The 21,626-nt window shown below is 44.4% G+C and overlaps 1 protein-coding gene across 2 annotated transcripts in view; it reads right to left on the bottom strand.

The window, feature by feature from the left end:
* The window catches only part of LIMA1 (LIM domain and actin binding 1), a 53,572-nt gene that overhangs the window by 8,224 nt on the left and 23,722 nt on the right, over window positions 1–21,626 (bottom strand). Inside the window, exons 4-8 of one of the 2 annotated variants that reach the window (XM_044284199.1) lie at window positions 17,223–17,621; window positions 10,281–10,374; window positions 6,958–7,112; window positions 1,162–1,260; window positions 599–653 (exon numbers count right to left, since the gene is read on the bottom strand). In XM_044284199.1, the coding sequence (XP_044140134.1) occupies window positions 599–653; window positions 1,162–1,260; window positions 6,958–7,112; window positions 10,281–10,374; window positions 17,223–17,621 (802 nt within the window). The remainder of the gene's footprint in view (window positions 1–598; window positions 654–1,161; window positions 1,261–6,957; window positions 7,113–10,280; window positions 10,375–17,222; window positions 17,622–21,626) is intronic. The other variant, XM_044284200.1, reaches the window with a different exon arrangement.

The raw sequence follows: 21,626 nt of genomic DNA, 5'->3' as shown, positions 1-21,626 counted from the left end.
AAAAACATGCAGGTACTAATTGTACATCTAGGGACACCAGCAAAATGGGGGCTCGGGGACTGTGGATATGCCATGTCTATGGAAGGAGAATTTCTTTAAAAATACTGGTAAACTGCATTTCAAATAGATGATTTGTGAAAACTGCAGAGCAAGCGAGCAACTCCAACAACATTAGAATAACTACCGGAAGAGGATTCCCTAACGGTTTCATAATAATACACCATAATACACAGCCTTTCCACATTAGATTGGGGCTAGAAGGGTCGTCCTAATGAATCTCCTCCGACCGTGGCCATTTGGACGCCTCCCATTCTCTCTCTATCCCCCATGACACCATCATACCTTCTTGGCCCCAGAAGGCAAATCAAACAGCCTCCCCACAATATATTTTATAACCTTTGAACACCTGTAGTGTTTGGTTAAATGAGCTTCATTTATATAAAACTTTACAAGTTTTCAAAGTTTATATGCAAGGCTGGATCGAGAGCGTTCACATAGCAATGTTACGTCCTGTCCTACCAAAAGCAGATGTCCATCAGTACGGCTGCAATACCCAAATCAGTGCAAATGCAAAGGTGCAACTGCCTGCAGAGCTTACCATTACTATCTGCCAGGCTCCGGGGTGTAGAAGGACTGTTTTCACTGAGTGATCTCTACAAGAAATCAAAACACAAGGGATTAATAAACATTTATCTGTTAGACTAAAGGGTGTATTAGACACCCCCCGACGCTGCTAGAGATAGTCGCGAGGGAAGAGTTCCCTCTTGGCAGTAGCCAGACAGCTAGCAGAGGACATCGCTATATTACATGCAGCAATGTCCTCCGCAGCATGGGGAGGAGTGATTACAGAGCACAATCTGCCGCCAGCAAATCCAGATCTTTCAGCAAGCTTGTTCATCAGCCAATCGAAGGCAGTATTAGACTGCCAGATGATCGCTAACATGCGTTTATAGAAAATCTGCCCGTCGAATAAACCCTTTAGATCAGGGATGGCCAACCTGTGGCTCTCCATCTGTTGCAAAACTACAACTCCCATCATGGACAGTCTACAGCCATCATCCTATAGCAGGGCATGGTGGGAGTTGTAGTTTTACAACAGCTGGAGAGCCACAGGTTGGCCATGCCTGCTTTAGATGGTGTCTTCCCTGGAAAAGATCTTACCTTTTCGCCCTCAATGGAGGAGCTGGAGCGTGCTGGACTGGGAGGAACGTTTTCTTTTTGCTCAGACTTCATGTCGTTCCAAATGGCTTTCATGTCATTCTACAGAAATAGAAAGAAAAAAACAAACACAATTGTAAAGGACAATGGAACGTTTACACACTGTGGACATAGTATCAGCAGCCAAGGAAATTAATACTACCATCATTTTTGCAACTAAGATGCTGAATGTAACAAATCTACAGAACCAGAGGGTGTTAGAGTTTCCTAAATTTCTTTTGACTGTTTGTGTGGGAATCACACACACTAAAGCCCCCCCTTACACTTACACATTAGTCTGTTCTAGGAACCCACCATTTTTGGCTGAACCAGCTGGCAATCTAGTGTGCATGGGGAGCTTCCAACTCTGCCTCCAACAGATTATGTCAGGAGAGAAGGACTGGGTGCAGGGAAGTGTCCGGCAGCAGGTTTCTCCTCTCGCCCCATTGAACAGGGTGCATGTGTCTATCAGGAGACTGTGTATATGTGCACTGGGAGAACTGGGAGAGATAGTTGGCTGAATGAGCATGTTCAAATGACAGCCTGCATAGGTGTATCTATAAAGAAGGCTATACATACACACACAAAGATGACCAAGTTAGGCTACTTTCACACTAGCGGCAGGACAGATACGACAGCCTGTTCACCCTGTCTGATCCGTCCTGCCGCTATTTCACAGGGCCGCCGCCCCGTCCCAATTTATTATAATGGGGACAGGGACGGAGCTCCGGCGCAGCACAGCGAGAGGCCGGCCATGTAGTAGTTTTAGTCTGGCGGCCTTTCGCTGTGCTGGACCTCCACCCCCATTATAGTCAATGGGGATGGAGAGGCGGTCCCGCGGCATGGCGAAAGAGCGGCAGGACAGATCCAACAGGGTGAACAGCCTGTCGGATCCATCGTGCCGCTAGTGTGAAAGTACCCTTAATGAAGGTGTATGAACACCTTAAGACAACTCACATTGGCTATGTGCAAAGTGTTAGTCTTGTATAACAGTTCACATATACATTACTGTACTAGGCATATTTCCAGATACTCCAACTTTGGCAGTAGCTTAGGGCAGTGTTTCCCAAGCAGTGTGCTTCCAGCTGTTGCAAAACTACAACTCCCAGCATGCCCGGACAGCATTTGGCTGGAGGCACACTGGTTGGGAAACACTGGCTTAGGGTACTTCACACTTGCGGCAGAGGATTCCGGCAGGCAGTTCCATCGCCGTAACAGAATCCGGATCAGTCTCACAAATGCATTGCAATACCGAATCAGCCTTTCCGGTTGTCATCCGGTATTTATTTTTCTCATTTTTAAAGGTCTTGTGCAGACCGCAAAACCAGATCAGTTTTTCCAGACATCTTGGGGCCGGATCAGAGAGGCTCATTTGCCTATACCTCATTTTTCTCAGCAATGCGGGCACATAGGAACACAGAAGTCTTCAGCGCCAAGCGCACATGTAACAGGTCAGTCAGTTTCATAGGTACAAATCTGCCTACATATGTGTAACACCCCAGAGTTCTAAGAGCCTTTATACTGTCAGATATGATTTTGCTCATGTCCTCCAAAAATGTGCATAAAACTATGTTAAATGCAATTGTTCATGTAATTAGCCTGGTTACCAGCAGGTAGCAGCAACTCATTGGCAGGTACAAGTTACAGTTTAGTGCAGACATGCTTAACCTGCGGCCATCCAGCTGTTGTAAAACTACAACTCCCAGCATGCCTGAACAGCCTACAGCTATCAGCCTTCAGCAGGGCATGGTGGGCCGCAGGTTGAGCATCCCTGGTTTAGTGCATCTGAGCTGGAATGGTCTATTCCAGCTTAGCTCCCCCTCTGTGGAGCAGTGGGCTGGACCCACATTCTGCAGCATGGTGGAGAAGGAAGTTGGAGGCAGAGTGCCAGCCACCCCTGCTAGGGAAAGGTTGTGTGAGTGTTCAGGAGAACCCCTTCTAAGGGAAGATAGCAAGGACATATATCCCAGTAGAGCACCTTCAGCTCAGCTGGATGAAGAACTACAGACCAACTCCAGAGTTCCAGGAAGAAAGCATCCCCTGAGAATCCATCTGTGAGATAAGTTGAGTACCTAGGAGAAACCAATTCCTCCTCAGCTAGTCTGTCCCCACACAGCAGAAGTTACAGATAAGTGCAGAAGCTAATCCTGCCACAGTTAGAGCTGCCAAGCCGACGTTTATCCTGCAAGCTCCACATTTAAAGGGACACTGACAGGCCCAAAAAGCATATATATATATATATATATATATATATATATATATATATATATATATATATATATATATATATATATATATATATATATATATATATATATATATATATATATATATATACACACATACATATATACATACATATATACACACACACAGGTCATATAAAGTGTATTAGAATCATCTAAGTATCCCCCCTGTCCACCTTATAAATACAGTAAAAAGAAGTTTTATAACCTGCTTTCATCGTGTTCAATCTGCCCAAGGGGCGGTGTTTCATCTCAACTTGCGCCCAGCCAGCCTCGCCACAACTGCCGTTTGAAGCGCCGCCCAGCTAATCAATATTCACTTTGCTGGGCGGCTACTAGTGTCCCCGGCCATCTTCAGCACATGCGCCCGGCACCCTCACTGGCCTGGGATCGCATCGTGCCTGCGCACAGTCCGATTACCAGAGGCCGATGCAGCCTCTTAATGCGCATGCGCCAGGCACAGCAGCGCTTCAGAGTAGCCGCCCAGCGAAGTAAATATTGATTAGCTGAGCAGCGCTTCAAACGGCAGTTGTGGCGAGGCTGAACACGATGAAAGCAGGTTATAAAACTTATTTTTACTGTATTTATAAGGTGGACAGGGGGGATACTTGTACACTTTATATGACCTCTATCTATCTATCTATCTATCGATCTATATATGCTTTTTGGGCCTGTCAGTGTCCCTTTAAAGCAGAAGTACTCATTCCTGCCAATCATTGCTAAAACCTGCTGGGACCAAGAGACCAAAGCTGTATACCTCTTGGATGAAAGTTATTTCAAGTAAAGCAACGTTTGAACTTCATCTAAAGGTCTGGACATCATTTTTTTCTGCAAAGTTACTCTATTACTCCTACTATCACTATACTCAAACTTATTGCAAGTGAGCCAGGAGTCTGGCCATACCCAGGTAGGAGACACCGTGACAACTACCACCAAACAACAGAGACATTAGGAATGCCAGAGTGGTGTGATGGCCTATAATCTGGGACGTGCGTTATAACACCTTGGAAGGGCCCTGGGATAGTACCCTGCACACGCTGCAATTGGCATCACAACAAATACAGTTTATTGCCCCCCCCCCCCCCCGTACCTGGCCCCTGCAGATGCTCTTTAAAGTGCATGCTCAGCCAACTGAACAGTGCATGCTAGGAGTAAGAGCCAAGCACGTTACCTACACACTGCATATAAAAGGCTTACACCTTTAACTTTTAAAGATATGGTAATTTTTACATTTTGCATAGATTCTTTAAAAGGGGGTTGGGAAATCTGCTGCCAGGATTGTAACCAGAGCGTTCTCAGATTGGCTCGCTGATACCGGTATTATGTCACACGGGGAAGAGACTATGAACTCCAGACAGGCTGCAGCCTTTGGATGCAAATGCAGATTAATTACATGAAACTAAATTTCCACCTCTAAGCAACTTCAGGGCTTTATACTAAACCACTAACGGCTGCCTCGAATGCATTTACATGTTAAATTACCAAAGGAAACGTGGGGTGGAGTACTGGAGTCATTTGTTCTGCATCTACGTGTACACCTCGTCTTAGACCATTCTGCTTTCCATATGGTAAATAGGATGTGGTTTATAGGAATGAACACAACATCATCCAAGTATTCAGGAGCATGCTGACTGTAGATGCTAGAGGATATGGCCGAGCAGTGCATAGCTAGGATTTGTTCCAGCAGAGGTGGTCAGACTGGTTTCTCCGCTCGACAAGTCACTACTTAGGAACAGCACAATAGTGAGATCCTCAGGCCAAAAATCCAGAGGAAATTGCTGAGCTCCACATCCTGTTGAGTCACTCATTAGTGATCGGATGAGGCCTAAACCCAGCCCTGGGAAGGACACAGAACACATGCCCGGGTGTTACAGGCTTTCCTGTATAAGTGACATTATGACGAGAGGCAAGAAAAGAAAGTCAGAGCAAAGGTTCACAGCACGATATACAGTCCGCCGAATACCAAATATTGGTTCTGAGGGGTTAGCAAGCAGTACGTGGGCGCAGATCACCGGTGGGGGATATTTGGGGGGCAGCAACTGGATTACTTAGAATATAGGCATAGGAATCTGGCGAGAAGTCAGCAAATCACCTCGGCACAACACAGGACCAATGGGTGAATCATTTACTAGCACTGACCCGGTCTCCAGGTCAGAGTCCGTGGGCTGGCAGTCTTCAGGAGCGGTGGAACAACAAGTCACAGAATACAGTATTGGACAGCATTTGGAGTGCGTTGGAATTGGAAAATGACTTAAGGGTTTAACCCATGTCAGAATGGAGAAGGAAAGCACACACCTCGCATGCATCGTGTGCCCTCTATTCACTGCAATGGGAGTTGCAAAATAGCTGAGCAAGGCTTGGCTCTTTTCACACGTTCCATGGCATTGAATGGAGAGCACATGAACGGCCACCTCTCCATCCACGGAAATAGCCAAGTGTAAGGAACTCCCACAGCGGTGAACAGAGGGTGGCTGGGTTCGTGGGGCCCGTTTAGGAAACTGGAGCTGGTCCACAAGGTGGGACCCGCACCGATCGGAGACTGATGGCATATCCTGGCAATATGCCATCAACATCTGCGTAAGGAATAGCCCTTTAGTACATGTGCCTCCAGTCAAAGGTCATTTGATACCTCAATAGAAATTCTCAAGAGAAAAAATAAAAATAAAATCTAAAGCCTCATAAGCAAATACTGTATTTTGCAATGGATATCAGGTATTCCAGCGAACCAGCAGTACCTTGTAATGCACAGCATAAACAGACACCGGGCTCGTACGGGTGAACTGCTTCCCTCATTCCACAAATAGTTTCAGCTCGTCTTGATCAGGTTTTCTTCAGTTTCTGTCAGTAACAGAAGTTCGGTCTTCCAGTAGCATGAAACTCAAAATCTCTGCTTGTGTAATAGGAAATGCCACCCGGACACCATCTAAAAAAACACTAAGCTACCCCTGCACAACTGCTGGACTAAAAGCCATGTACCACAGTATGCACGTGGCGGGCTAGATCCTGTCCCGTGTGTAGACACCTACTGCAATCATGTGCAAAAAAATAAAAAGTTAAGCCTCCTATCATGTGCCATTTATAATACTGATGTCTTCTGTGGCAGAGGGATCTTTCAGCCTCCATCTAGGCTCCTAAGCCCGATTCGACTGACCGCTGCACTCCCTATTTAACTACATTGCTCATCATGTGTTGCTGTTACATCTACTCATTGTGGACGTACCACGACTGCAGGACGAGACTACACAGTTCATGCATCTATCATACTGTTACTAATATAGAAGGGGAAAGGAAGTCTTCATGTCCAGAAGAATTAAGGGGATGTTCCCCGAACTGTTACAGAATACGCAGTCGCCTCTATTCACATTGGGTGCATCAGGACTCCTGTTTTTGGAGATGGGTGTCCCAGATATATCTTAAAAGAGGTTTATGATGGGAATACCCCTTAAGAGGATACATTTCAAAGCACAGAAACCTAAGCAGATACATAAATATTTGATCATCAAGAGCTACCTACCGTAGGAGAGGCCGGCTTGGCCTGTTTGCTCAGAGCCGCTTGGTATTTAGCCATTCTATCCTTAAGAGAGGAGGTTTCCAGGACATGAGATATTTCAAAACTTTTCTGAGAGGTGAGCTTACTGGGACTGCTATCAGGAGAACCGATGGAAGTACCTGGGCAACAAGGGAAAGAAAGAAAATTAAAAGTTACAACCTGAACTAAAAACAGTTGCTAACTAGAAAAGACACAAACATACAAGCAATTGAAATCCTACAAGACGCACAAGGCCACAGAAAATAAAAAAGTACTAGACTGAAGGAAGCATAGTTTAATCTATGCAAAGAAATTCCTGTTCAAAAGAAACTTTGCTAAAAACGAAGTTACTGACACAATCTACTATGCGATAAACATCATTGTTGTAAAAAGTTTATAAATTTTTTAACTGTTTATATACAGCAGCCTGAACGTGTTCATACATAATGCAGGCTCTGTCCCGATCGGAGTGAATACCATCAGCCCACGTCTGACTGTTCACTCTTCTCCATCTGGCTCTTGAACAACCCTGTAAGCTTACATCTCTTCAAGTCCACTACACAGTTTTAAAGAGGTCACATTAAGGGTACATTCACACGTCCGTTGTTTCTTTCCTGATCTGTCCCGTTTTTTGCTGAACAGATCTGGACCCATTCATTTTTAATGGGTCCTGAAAAAAAAATCTGACATTGTGCTGTGACTTTTTTTTCAGGACCCATTGAAAATGAATGGGTCAAGATCTGGTCCAGATCTGTTCAGCAAAAAACGGAACAGATTAGGAAACAAACAACGGACGTGTGAATGAACCCTAAGGGTGGTATCATACACAACTTTGTGTGGCACTTTTTGGTGCCTTTTTCTGAGCCAAAACCAAAAGAGGATCCAGCAGGAAGAAATCCTTCCTATACATTTCTCATTTCCCTTCTTCAGGCTTTAGCTTAAGAAAAAAAAAAAAAAAAAAAAAAAAAAAAAAAAAAAACAAACACACACAAAACTGCCACAAAAATCTGATGCCACCCTAAAAGATTGTTCAGGAGACGAGAGGGACTACAGAGTAAGCACAGACAGATCTGACAGATTTCACTCTGAATGGGACCAAGCAGCCTGAAAAGTACTAGAACACATGAAGAGTTCAGAATTTTTAATTAAAATCGACCACAAAAATGAGTTTATAGAACTTATGGACATTTGTGAAGACAAGTACTGGTAGTTCTATCTATGTTTCTATCAAGGTAAAAGAGGAGAGAATATTTAAAAGAAAAACTGCTACAAGAGAACATGGTTTTAAATTAGAGGGGCAAAGGTTTAAAGGTAATATCAGGAAGTATTACTTTACTGAGAGAGTAGTGGATGCATGGAATAGCCTTCCTGCAGAAGTGGTAGCTGCAAATACAGTGGAGGAGTTTAAGCATGCATGGGATAGGCATACGGCCATCCTTCATATAAGATAGGGCCAGGGGCTATCCATAGTATTCAGTATATTGGGCAGACTAGATGGGCCAAATGGTTCTTATCTGCCGACACATTCTATGTTTCTATCTCTTGTACAAGGATAATTGCATGTTGCTATATGACTGAGATCTCCTACAAACCTACATTACTTCTTACAGTTGTCAGATATAATTCACAGCTTAACCGGTGTCTACCTGGCATTTCCAAAATGCAGATGATGCCACATTAATCCCTACATGAAAGGTATCTGAATGGCAGGTGCCAAGTGCTTAGGTTATTCCTGTCAAACCCCACAGATTGCAGAAAGGACCCACCAACATTTTCCCTGGTGCTGACAGTAGGTTTCATTTCTGAACTCTAATAAGCAATCACTGACTAAGTGAATGTTTACACAATGGCTCCTCAGATCTGATACAAGACAATCAAGTAGAATATACCAATTTCATTATCTTCCCGACAGCCACTACTTCTACTCATGAAGATTTTCCATAAAAAAAATTATTAATAATAAATCTGGGAACCTAGAGAACATTCTTTTCATAAAAAGGAGTGCAGTTCCCTAATGCCATGACAAGCAGGGGCATGCAACAGAAGAATACATGTGCCAGGCACCATAATCTTCAGCAGCATTGATTTACAAGAGTGTGTATGTGACTCAAAAGGCAAAGGCCCCAGAATACTTGTCAAAAATCAATTAAAAACCCAATTGTACGTGAATCCAGACCACAAGTCAGTAGGTCACCTGTCCTTAGTTACAGTAGTTTACCAAAGTGACAGAGCTGAAGTACCAGGTTCTGCCTCCTATATGGACAGCTCATTGTGCCAGGGGCTCAGACCCACATTAAAGTGTAGGTTTTCTCAGGTGTCGTGTGTACATGAGAAATACTACTTCTGGCCATTATATGACTTGCATGAAACAATCAGGCTTCAGCTGTCAGTTTTCCTTGAGGTTTTGGGTGCAGACTCCCTGCTAATAAGAAGATATCCTGCTCATCTCTGTCTTACACAGACTCAAGGGCAGCATGGAGGACACTACACAACATACTGAGCAGTGTTGCTGTGAACACAGCATTGGGGAGATGTAGAAAAGTTATCCCTCTATCCACTCCCCTTTCAGCCTGCAACTGTAACCCAATTTCTGGGCGAGCCATTGAAGGGGTATTCTGGTTGCTAAAAGTTATTTCCTATCCAGAGGAGAATAGATAACTATTAGATTGGTGGTGGTGCAACAGCTGGGACCCCAACCGATAACAAGAATGGGCGTCTTGTATCAGTCGGTGCTCTCTGAAATGAACAGAGTAACAGGAAAAGCATGCGCTGGTCCGTTAATCTTTATGGGAGTTTTGAGTACTCATTCTTGTGATCAGTGGGGGGGGGGGTCCCCAGCATTAAGACCCCCACCGATCTAATAGTTATCCCCGAGTCTATTGATGGGGGATAACTTCTAAACTGGAATGCCACTTTAATCCATGTTCGCTGAATATCTAACAGTGAATGGTGAGTGGGTGATCAGTGCAGTTTGGGAATCTAAGAAAGGCATTTTTCTGCAATAAAATATACATTACAATCTCCTAAAAAAAAAAAATAAAAATTTTAAACTTCTTACTGAAAGACTGATGGACTATCCTAAAGAAACCTACAAGTCCCTGATCACATTGAAATGAAAACTTCTGCGTCATGAACAGCAGATCTGATCCTAGTGACTAATGTCTACAACATTTTGCTTATGACACTGTATGAGGCCTATGACACTGTATGAAGCCCTTACACAACTAGATGTATTCTGGATCCACAAAGATTTTCTAATACCTCACCCCTAGGTTGCTATTAAGAAAAAGTTAAAATAAAAAGCTTACTTTTCTCCAAGAAGGCATCAGAGTCTTCATTTGTCATGTGGTTTTCTGCATTCAACCTCCCAATATTTATTTTCCCTGGTTCACGCTGAGGATGCTTTAGGTAAAAGGAGACATCAAAAAATAAATTAATATAAATAAATAATAACAGATACCTGGATAGACAGAAGTCTTTGGTAAACAGCAAGAAAACGTATTGCAGTGTATCTTCCTGATTGTTGCTGCCATGTCTATAGCGAGCAGGAAGAGGAGGGAGATGGCAAGTGTGCAGTGCGTGCGCCGCCCCTTCATACAGCTGATCAGTGGGGATGCCCCGGCCGATCTGATATTGATGATCTATCCTTAGGATAGGACATTAATATTAAAAGCCCGGAGAACCCCTTTAGTGAAAGTGAGTGATAGTTCCGCTTTCTAACCAGATTTAAAAGGGTTATTCTCATTTTTCAAGTGATTGCCTATTGCAGGCATGCTCAACCTGCTGCCCTTCAGCTGTTGTAAAACTACAACTCCCACAATACACTGCTGCAGGCTGATAGCTGTAGGCTGTTCTGGCATGCTGGGAGTTGTAGTTTTGCAACAGCTGGAGGGCCGCAGGTTGAGCATGCCTGGCCTATTGCAATCATGTTATGACTGGTATGGGTCCAACCTCTAGGACCCCCACAGTGCTTGCGAATGATGGGGTGGCACTGTCAATTTCCTTGCACAGTAGCGCTTGACCACTTGGCACAGAAGTGAAGTGCTAAACCAGAGCAAAGGCCACATTTTTTATGATCCTAGGCAGTGATTGCTAACCTCTGGCACTACAGCTGTTGTAAAACTACGACTCCCAGTTCTGAAAACGGCCAAACAAGTGTACATGTTGGGAGTTGTAGTTTTACCACAGCTGGAGTGCCAGAGGTTAGCCACACAGCCCTAGGGGGTTGCAGAGGTTGGACTCAACGGTTATAACATTACGCCATCTTACTATAAGAAGGGAATACCACTTAAGTGGCGGACAACTTGCATTCAATGCATTCACTTATTTTCACATATACCCGATATAAAAATAAAAGACCATTACAGAAAAATCTTGGATTTCGCCAAATCCAAATGTCTTCCATCTAGACCTGAAAATGTAGGCACTTTTTATATTATGAGGTTTAACTGATTTACGTATCAAAATGTATTCTGATCGATCAGATCAACTCGAGGCAAGCGGTAAAATAACCCCAGACCGATGTATGAGATGTTGTGCACAGGTCCTCAAGGACAACCAGTAGGGTCCACAGCTAAAAGGAGCACACTAATTGGTTTCCACCAAGCATGCCCACTAATGAGGAATGAACCCTTTCCGCAGTCCTCATCTGTGAGCACATCTCATACAGAAATACAGGAGCAGCATTAGCCATGAACACAATGATCTCCAGGGTCAAATCAATGTCCTCCAAGCTACCTTACGCCAATACTCTGACAAGTTGGATTGGCCATGTTTTGAATGTAAAACGTCATGTTCCCCTTTAGACATTATTTTACACTGTGCTTTCAGCTGCAAAGTTTTTTTTTATATTTTAAGATCCAATTCCTCATCACCTTTAGCATATTCAGAAGAATAGTAGTCTGTGGTTGCATCAAGGGAGATCTGTATTCAGTCCTCACAGACATCAATACGAGGTCCTACTGAGGTCTATGGGAAATGCATAGAGATCAGCACCCCGAGAAATCTTGCTAGTTATGGAGATAAGGCGAGTGGGCGTCAAGGGGTGCCAAAACCTAAAAAGCTCCTTCTATATTTCATTAGAACAGATTTGGTAGTTAAGGGAACACATCCACATCAAAAATTAAACATACAAGCAATTTCAAAATGACAGCAAATCACTAAGAAACGCCATCACCTTAGGCTTGGCAGCGGTCTAACCTCAATTACCCCCCAATCAACAATGCGATTCTGTACTGTGCGCCTCCGAAAACACCCGGTGTTCTGAGTAGAAGGAGGCACTGCTGAGCAGGGGAAACTAAAGCGGCCATAACCATTAATTCTAAGGACTAGTGAGGGTCCAAGAGGAGAGATCCCAACCAAAGGGATAGGTCACCAGTTTATAGCTGGTCATAAAATATTACTCCTCTACAGATGCCGAGTTCTAGCTCAGAGAATGGTCTAGATCTGCATGCTTTGGGCCTGAAATCACCCAGCATTCCTTATCTCACCATGTCCCCAGAACTTGCACCAACCAACATCGGATTAGAAAAACCCAACTTTCCTACTGTATTACAGTGGGATCTGACAAGACGACTGTCAAGAAGAATGTTGACTGCAGCTCTGGTCAATGAAATTGATTTACAGAGGGATTCAGACATTCCACACAACAGAAGCGTATTCCAGAGCAGACCTGTACCTAGTATGAATGGTATGCATGTTTGGTGCCAGGTACGCCATAGAAAAAAAATGCGAATTATGAATACTATAACATTCCTATAGCAATTTGCCTTCAAATGAAAGCTATAGTCTGCAAGACTGAAAAAGCTAAAAACCGCATAGTCCTCATCACACAGAACCCCACCTATAGCTCCTATTAAGCCTGCAATTGGCAACTGATTAATATATGAAACTACTAGTAGTCCGTGAAATGCAGTTGTCAGCAGGATACTAAGGCTGACTTCATCCCAAAAAACCTTCTAATTATTTTGCTGATGGGTGGGGAATAGGCTTTGACTGCTTGTCATCCGATATGTCTCCAGACCTGTGGTCAGAGTCACAATGCAACTTAAAGGGGGTTATCTTAGATCTAATATATCTCCCACAATGCCCGAGCCCCTTGTATAGATTAAACTAATCTGCTCCCTGGTACCCGCGTTGCTCCGGATCCTTGCATGGCCGCTGCTGCATCTCATCGCGCCTGGGAATTTGAGGCTGGTCACCATCACAGATGTTTTGATCTGAGCGATGCGGAGATGCAGCGGAGGCCATGCAGGGATCTAGAGCGATACGAATGTCGATGAGCAGATAAGTATAATCCATACAAGGGGCCCAGGCATTGGGGGGCATATTTTAGATATCGGATAACCCCTTTGACCATACAAGATGATCATTACCTCTAAGAGCCCACTCACACGGCAGAATTGGCCAAAGTCCCAGCAGCAGCCGCCAAGTGGTGTCTGCCTCACATTGTTTTCAATGGCAGACCGTGCTGCAGTTCGGGGACAGATTTTTTGGAACGAGCGTTCTCAGGAACCCCGATTACCCTGCAGTGTAAATGTATCTTTAGACCCCCATCGTAAAGGGTTTGTGTCAAGTTTTAAAGGATATCCTCTAACCACAGGATAGAGCAGGGGTTGTCAACCTCCTGCACTCCAGCTGTTGTGAAACTACAACTCCCAGCATGCATACTTGCTCGGCTCTTTTAAGAGCTCGCATAGAAATGAATGTAGCATGCTGGGAATTGTAGTTTCACAACAGCTGGAATGCTGAAGGTTGCTGATCCCTGGGATAGGGGATGACTACCTGCTTGGTGTGGGTCCTACAAGCGGAACCCCTACTTGTCCTAAGAATAGCTTCCGGCCCCCTATCCGGATGGAGCAGAAGTGAGAGCACACACTGCCACGCCATTCATTCTCTATGAGACTGCCAGAGATGGAGTACAGTGCGGGGCTATTTCCAGCAGAGACCAGTTAAGCCAAGTTCACACTTCAATTATTTGGCGAGTCATTTCCATCTGTTATTATGAAGCCTACTCAGATATCAGGTGTAAGTGTCAAGATTTGCACCTATTCTGCGTTTTTGACCCATACCTGGTTTTGGCTGACGAAAACTGATGGAAATATCTGATCATATAACTGAAGTGTGAACTCAGCCTTAGGCTCCATTCACACGTCCATATAATGGGTCCGCATCAGTTCCGCAAATTGCGGAACTGGTGCAGACCCATTCATTCTCTAAGGGGACGGAATGGATGCGGAGAGCACAATATGTGCTCTCCGCATCTCCAGAGCACGCCCCCAATCTTCCGGTCTGTGGCTCCGGAAAAAAAAAAAAAATTGAACAGGTCATATTCTTGGGGGGTGCCGGCCGGGTGTATTGCGGATCCGCAATGCACTACAGATGTCTGAATGGACCCTAAGGATACTTTCACACTAGCGTTAGAGGAATCCAGCAGGCAGTTCCATTGCCGGAACTGCCTGCCGGATCCGGAAATCCGTGTGCAGACAGATACCATTTGTTTCCGGATCAGTCTGACAAATGCATTGAAATACCAAATCTGTCTCTCCTGCGTCATCCAGAAAAACTGATCCGCCTTTTTTTTTTTTACATTTTATAAAGGTCTGCACATGTGCAGACCGGGAAAACTGATCTGGTTTTCCGGAACACTTGGTACCGGATCCGGCATTAATACATTTTAATAGACATTAATGCCAGATTGGTAATCAGGCAAGTGTTCTGGAATTTTAGCATGCTGCAGTATTTTCTCCGGCCAAATAACCTAAAAGTAACTGAACTGAAGACATCCTGATGCATACTGAACAGATGGCTTTTCATTCAGAAGGCATGGGGATAAAACTGATGCGTTTCTGAAGTATTAGACGGCCACGCGTTATGGAGCACTTTTTTCTTTTCACCTACCATTCCTTTCATTGGCGGTGCCCTACAGTTTAAAGGCAAAGAACACGCCACGTTTAACTATACATATAAAAGCAAACCATTTTATATACACGTGTCCCTTCAATGCCTACGTATAGGGTCAACTGTAGATCTCCAAGCAGAGTGTGAACTTAGCCTGTGGAGGCTGAGGCCTGATCATCCTCAAGACCGGTGGAGACCCTAACCAGCCTACCCTTCACGATATCCGACAACTGATGTGGGAACCTCTTTACAATACATAACCGGCCCACTTGTTTAAGCTTTTTCATCATAATCAGCGACCAATAATTACTCCTCGTCATCTACAAAGAAGGCGGCATTAAGCTAGTTCTTCTCAGACATGGACATCGAGCCATTATACTCCTCTTTTCACACTCATGTAGAAACAATCAGCCAGTGTTGCAGATCACAAAGTGTTAAGCATCTCCAGCGCTGCTCAGATGCCTGTTAAACCCCGGGTGGGGGAGGGGGGATTTACAGTCTATGACCTCATATACAGCAGCTCTAGGCACTGTAACCAGAGCCTGAGATAGAGAACGGGATAGGAAGAGAAGGCCACAGAGAGGGCATGGACCTCAGCCGGACAAAGGCCTGCACACATAGCAAGTCAATGGATTGAGTTTCCTGCCAGGCAGACACACCCGGGCAATTATCTGTGCAAGGAACCTCTTATCAGAAGGCAGGCATGCTGGGAATGGGCTATGCCCAGTTAACCTATGAACCGCGCCACATCTGGTTATTCACTTACTGAGCTGGCTCCTTTTTTGTTTAAAGGGGAAATGCACCAAACTATCATTTTCACTTTACCATCCTGCAAAACCTACAGTCTAACATTCCTTCCAAATCCCCACATGTATGTAAAGGTTTTACTTGTTTCTTAGCACTGGAGTTACACAAGAAGATGAGTACAGGTGGGGGGTGGAGGAGGTACAGACCGTATTTTTTACTTCCTCTTAGTAATCCTATTGAAGAACATTGTGGTCAGCCTCTTCACGGGATTTATTTCTGGAAACAGATTGCAGTCAAAAGGCAAAACTAGGACTTTAGCAACCTTTAGAAAGTACCTGATGTTTCCACCAGTATAAATGGCGTTGTCCTTTTCTGTCCAGTTAAGAATTACAGTATAGGCCGTTTCTAACATAATTCTTCCTGGGAAAGACTGGTGATGACCAACTTAGATGCCACCAGGGCTGTCAACCCAAACTTACATGCTTCAATGACATGTTTTCTTAGCAGGCCTTACTAGACAAGACTACTGTTCAAGAGTCTGGAAAGCTGGATGACAACTTCTATGAGAGCCGACCCTTCCGTCAGATTGGTTTTATCCCAGGTTGCTCAGAAACCGTGGACTTAAAGGAAAATATAATTTTAGGGAGATATACCCATTACTGAAGAAGTATGGCACTCTTTTTAAGCAACATAAAAAGAAGCCAACAACCCCATGTACATAGTCTTCCATCCTGCTGAATTTAGACAACCCCATGCACCATATTAGAACCCTCCTAGATGGCTTGAATACATTTCCTGACTGACAATGGTTAATAGGGCTGGCTGAGAACATGGTTGTTCCACTGTATTGCAACAGGAAGAATTTAGTTTTTTGTGCTTCTGGCCTTTCCCCAGGTTACAGTCCCAAGCAAGCAGATCTGTGTCATAGCAAGCCTACAGTGCTTACTCCGCACAGAAGAATTCAGCTCTGCAGGCAGAAAGAGTAAGCAAACTATAGAAGCAATGATGTACATAACTATTCACATACACTTTTCCATCCCGGAAAGGAAAATGAGCTCACAATCCTGGTGCTTCCTGATCACAGGCGGCTCATGCAATGCCGATTCATTGCCAAAGTGCTGACATGTCTGTTTTCCCACCAGGTGGAAGTTTACCGCAGACATAGATGTTCTACAGTAAGAGGAATCTCCTTGGAGTAGTTACAGAAACCACAAGACACGGGGGGGGGGGGGGGGGGGAGACACTGCCGGAGATTCATAATCTGCAGTCGTTCCTGGTCTAACTAAGAAGCGATACAGCTGGGAGTTGTAGCCAAACACAAAGAGGAGGCTTTAAATCAAATAAAATGGCTACAGGCAATGTAATGTGTTGCTATGAAGACAATGTAGTAGAAGAACCTCCATGGTTGTCCCAGGCATCGCTGGACAGCGGTGAGCTCACAGAAAAGTTTGGCAGCCACAGCCAAGTGTCGAATAGTCAGATGGAGGGGCTCTACGGCTAAACATGACACCGTACCATCAGTCACAAGGGCAACTGCTAAGCCATAAGGCAGATGAGGGCAATGACACTGAAATGCACTGGTGGGATCTCTGCTCAAATCTTACCTTATGGACGGCAGCTTCACCTTTCTCAAACATCATCTTCAGGCTGTTTAAAGGGACATTGAACTTCTCTATCTTAGGAGATGGTTCAGGGTTGTCCAACTTTGAAGTCTCCAAATCTTGTTCCATGCTCTCAACCTCAGTGGAGGAAGAACGAAGTTCTGAGGCACTGGGATAGCGGAAGCGGCTTTGTTCCTGCACTTGAGCGCGGATCTTGGGGCTTTCGACCTCAGAATGGTCGGCAGGGGTAGTTTCAGTCTTGGGGCTGCTGACTCTATGCCGTATGACAAAGCTGCTACTGTGCTTAATTTCTGTCCGAGCGACCGGACCAGGGATCTCCCACTTCTTCCTTAACACGCTCAGGGACCCTCGATTAAAAGAGGACGGAAGAGTTTCTGTGTTCTAGGGAGAACATAAAGTGGATGAGTAAGGAAGTGGCTGCCTAAGCCAGGAAAAGAAAGGTCTCCAACAGACGGCAGATCCACATCCAGACAGCTGCTCAGAAAATTTTGGTCTATGCCACATGTAGATTAAAAAAAAAAAAAAAAAAGCATTCAGCCCAGGGGGAATAAGAGGCGGAGAAAAGTTTGGGCAGGAAGTTTAAGGGAGAGGAAAAAAAAAAAAAAAAAAAAAAAAAAAAAAAAAGAGGATATCCTTATAAGGACAAACAGATGGGAAGAACAAGGCAAAAAATGATGAGAAAGTGACTCATGTAACAAGCAAAAGGCCATGACATGAAATGGGACAGAAAGTCAAAGAAGGTACTTCTGCTTTACGCTGACACAACTGGAACATTTTTTTTTTATATAGTAAAACACACACAAAGTATTTCAACTAAAAACCTACAAGTACAGGTAACCAAATCGAAGTAAAAAAAAAAAAAAGCAGTAAAAGCAAGGATTGTGAGCCGGTGGCAAACAAGGATAGCTGTAATTTAGACATGCATATAATAAAAGTTGGCGTGCAGTTATCAAGAGGCTTGATCAAAGCAGAACATTATAGAAGAGGATATTAAGAATGGCAAGTAAACTGCCACAACGAGGGTGAGCGATTACTGCTCAGGGTGGTACATCAGAAACCGGGAGTGCAGGTCAACAAGCACGCATGCAAGAATAGGGGGAAAGGCAGACTGATGAGCCCCAAAAAAGAAAGAAGTCATTCTACCTGTTTTCGCTGCATGACTGCGGCTGCTGCCTGGAAGAGCTTCCAGTAGGAGTGTAGCCGCAGTGACAGCCTGCCAGGCTTTATAGAATTACAGGTGATTAGCAGCTATATTGGGATTGTAACCCTAAGTCTCTCGCCTCATTATATGCCGAGGAAACAGCACCAGGTTTCTGAGCTGGGTTAAAGACAAATGGAAAGATCACCCAAAAGGGGTTCTCATCAAGCGGCACCGGCTACAAATGCAAGCAAGGGCAACGTCTAGCTATGCTTCTACCCATGCAGAATAGCTAAACGTGGCCACATACATTCAATAATGATCGTCCGGTTCACAGCTATCCCTCATGACTCCCAACTCTGATTTCCCCCCCCCCCCCCAAATGCGTTTCAAATGGCAAGAAATGAGATAGCCACTGCCAGACATTGGTGGCACTTTATCTCCTGGGAGAAGAAAAGGACTGGGTAATAAAAATAAAAATAAATCCCCCCCCCCCTTACAGGATACACAGGTGGCAGATCTACAAGGCCAGATTTTCGTGAACTAGCCTTATTACGAAAACTTGTGCAAATGTGCCGATGAACAACCATTTCTCGCTCATCAGATAATATTAATTTTCAATTAATGCATCTGATTGGGGACATCATAGTAGCCATGGCTTGTCCCAATAGAGTACAGGGGATCACTGCATGTAAATGCAGAGCTCCGCCTCCACTGATGAGTAGGCATCAGAAAGGAACTGTCCCTTCCCAATAATTGCTTGTTCTTTCAGTCAATGAAAATGGGCCATAATATGTATGTAGGTCTTTAAGGTTCGCCCTACCAAAAAAAAAGTATGACAGAGAAAGTTAAGGGCATTACAAAAAGGTTTGCAACTGAATAAATCTGAATAGGTTTGCTTCATTAGGCAAGCACATAAGATTTCTGCACGCCTTATTCAGATGGACAGGACAGTCGCCAAAGATTTCTGCCAAGTATAAACATATACCCTTAAAGTTTAATTAGCCGTACACAAGAGATTTTGCATGCCATAAAGCCCAACTTAGATCAGTTTCTACCTCCTGTCGGTGCCCGTTACACAAGAGTGTGGCAGAAGTCACCTTAAGGCCAGCATCTGTGGAAAAGGCCATACAACACCAAGGACATGCTGAAACCCACCGCAGCAGGATTTAATTTACAGAAGCCCAGCTTGGGTCACCAAGCAAGGCGAATACTGATCTTCAGACTGTTGGTCATTTGCTATATTCTATGGTGTCCACATACAAGTCAAACAGAAGGTGGCTGACAAATCTCTAGTGTATGGGCAGCACTAGACAGATCTGTAATGGCAGCGCGGTGGCTCAGTGGTTAGCACTGGTGTCTAGGTTCGAATCCGACCAAGGACAACATTTGCATAGAGTTTGTATGTTCTCCCTGTGTTTGCGTGGGTTTCCTCCGGGTTCTCCAAAGACAAACTGATAGGGAACTTAGATTGTGGGACAGCTTGATGCTAATGTCTAAAGCGCTGCAGAATATATCAGCGCTATACAAGTGCATAAAATAGCGCCACCACCCAACTGTGTATGTGTAATGAATGCACACTATAGGATACACACAATACACCAGCGGTCAGCAGCCTTCAGGACTATCAAACTACAACTCCCAGCATGCACAGCAGCAACACTCACGGAAGTTAAAAGAGGTAGAAGTTACAATTCTGGGAGTTGTAATTTGAGAAGAGCTGACGTGCCGGAGGTGGCCGATCCCTGCTCTACACTAAGGGGGGCGGGGGGGGAATTTATCATGAAGGTAATAGGTGGTCAGTTTTGCACTGGTGCACTTCACTGCACATTTATCGCATGTTTGATAAACCTAACACTTGTCCAGAAAAGCTACTCCACCTTCCTACTGGAGCAAGAGGGCGGCTTTTTTTTTTTTTCCAAAGTCTCAATAATAAATATCTTGAGTGAAAATCACTAACATAGCTAATGGCACCCAAAACTGGAGTGAGTGCTGGGGGTGCAAAGATGCAAAAGCCCAATTTTGCGACTTTTTGAAGCCAGAATTCTGGCGTGAAAGACATGATAAATCAGGGCCTACATTTTTGGTGCGTATTTTATTTATTTATTTATTATACACACTTATATAGCGCTACTAATTCCGCAGCACTTTACAGACATTATCATCCAACTGTCCCCAATGGGGCTCACAATCTAAGGTCCCTATCAGTATGTCTTTTGGAGTGTGGGAGGAAACCGGAGTACCCGGAGGAAACCCACGCAAACACAGGGAGAACATACAAACTCCATGCAGATGTTGCCCTTGGTCGGATTCGAACCTAGGACCCCAGCGCTGCAAGGCACCAGTGCTAACCACTGAGCCACCGTGCTGCCCACATGGCTGTCTTTGCCAGCGGCATTTTTATATATTTTGCCATCTCATTACCCACATGTATCATGGCCCAGGCGATGCTCTCCTGCACAGGCGCCCTTCGTTATACAATAGAGACAATCATTTCATTATAAAAAAAAAAAAAAAAAAAAAAAAAAAAAAAAAAAAAACACGATAGAAACCAGTTTTACTTCACAGTTAACAGATTTTGGTTTTCTTTTACTTTCTTGATTAAATCAAACTGAGCCTGGATTTTAAAAAGGTCAGCATTCCTAAAAGGAGACAATCTTATTATTCTCCCAGGTCGTATGTTATCAGATAAGAAAACGTCACTCCTAAAGCAATCAGTCTGGGCAGGATTACAGCTCATGGCTCTTACTCATACCCCCCCACCGGCCATCCTTGGAATGTCTGTCACCTCTCCTCACAAGACAGCCGGCTAAGTGATAATGTCGTGTGATTAATCAGAGACGAGCCCTGCTGAGAAGACCTGCCGTACAATGGCCTCATCTAGACATCAGTGGCTCTAGGGCAATGCTGTCTTTCTGATGAAAGGTCCATTTCCCAGAAGAGATTAATCAAGTGCCTAGGACAAACATGTTCTAAGCTGGGGTTTTCCAACTTCTTTAAAAACTGGACTGGGAAACTACCAGAAACTCAACGCTTACATTCCCTCAGGATAGGTCATCAATATCAGACCAGCGGGTGTGCTGGGTGCTGCCATGTCTATGGGACAGCAGCAGCGGACTGTGCACGCCGTCTCCTCAAACAGCTGATCAGCGGGGGACCCGGGTGTCAAACCCCCACCAGATACTGATATTCAGAGGACAGGTCAGCAGTTACCAGTCTCTGAAAACCCCTTTAATATCAGATTGGAG

Source organism: Bufo gargarizans, chromosome 3 (genome assembly GCF_014858855.1).
Source record: "Bufo gargarizans isolate SCDJY-AF-19 chromosome 3, ASM1485885v1, whole genome shotgun sequence".
In the NCBI taxonomy this organism is placed as follows: domain Eukaryota; kingdom Metazoa; phylum Chordata; class Amphibia; order Anura; family Bufonidae; genus Bufo; species Bufo gargarizans.
This window is presented reverse-complemented; position numbering and strand designations above follow the sequence as displayed.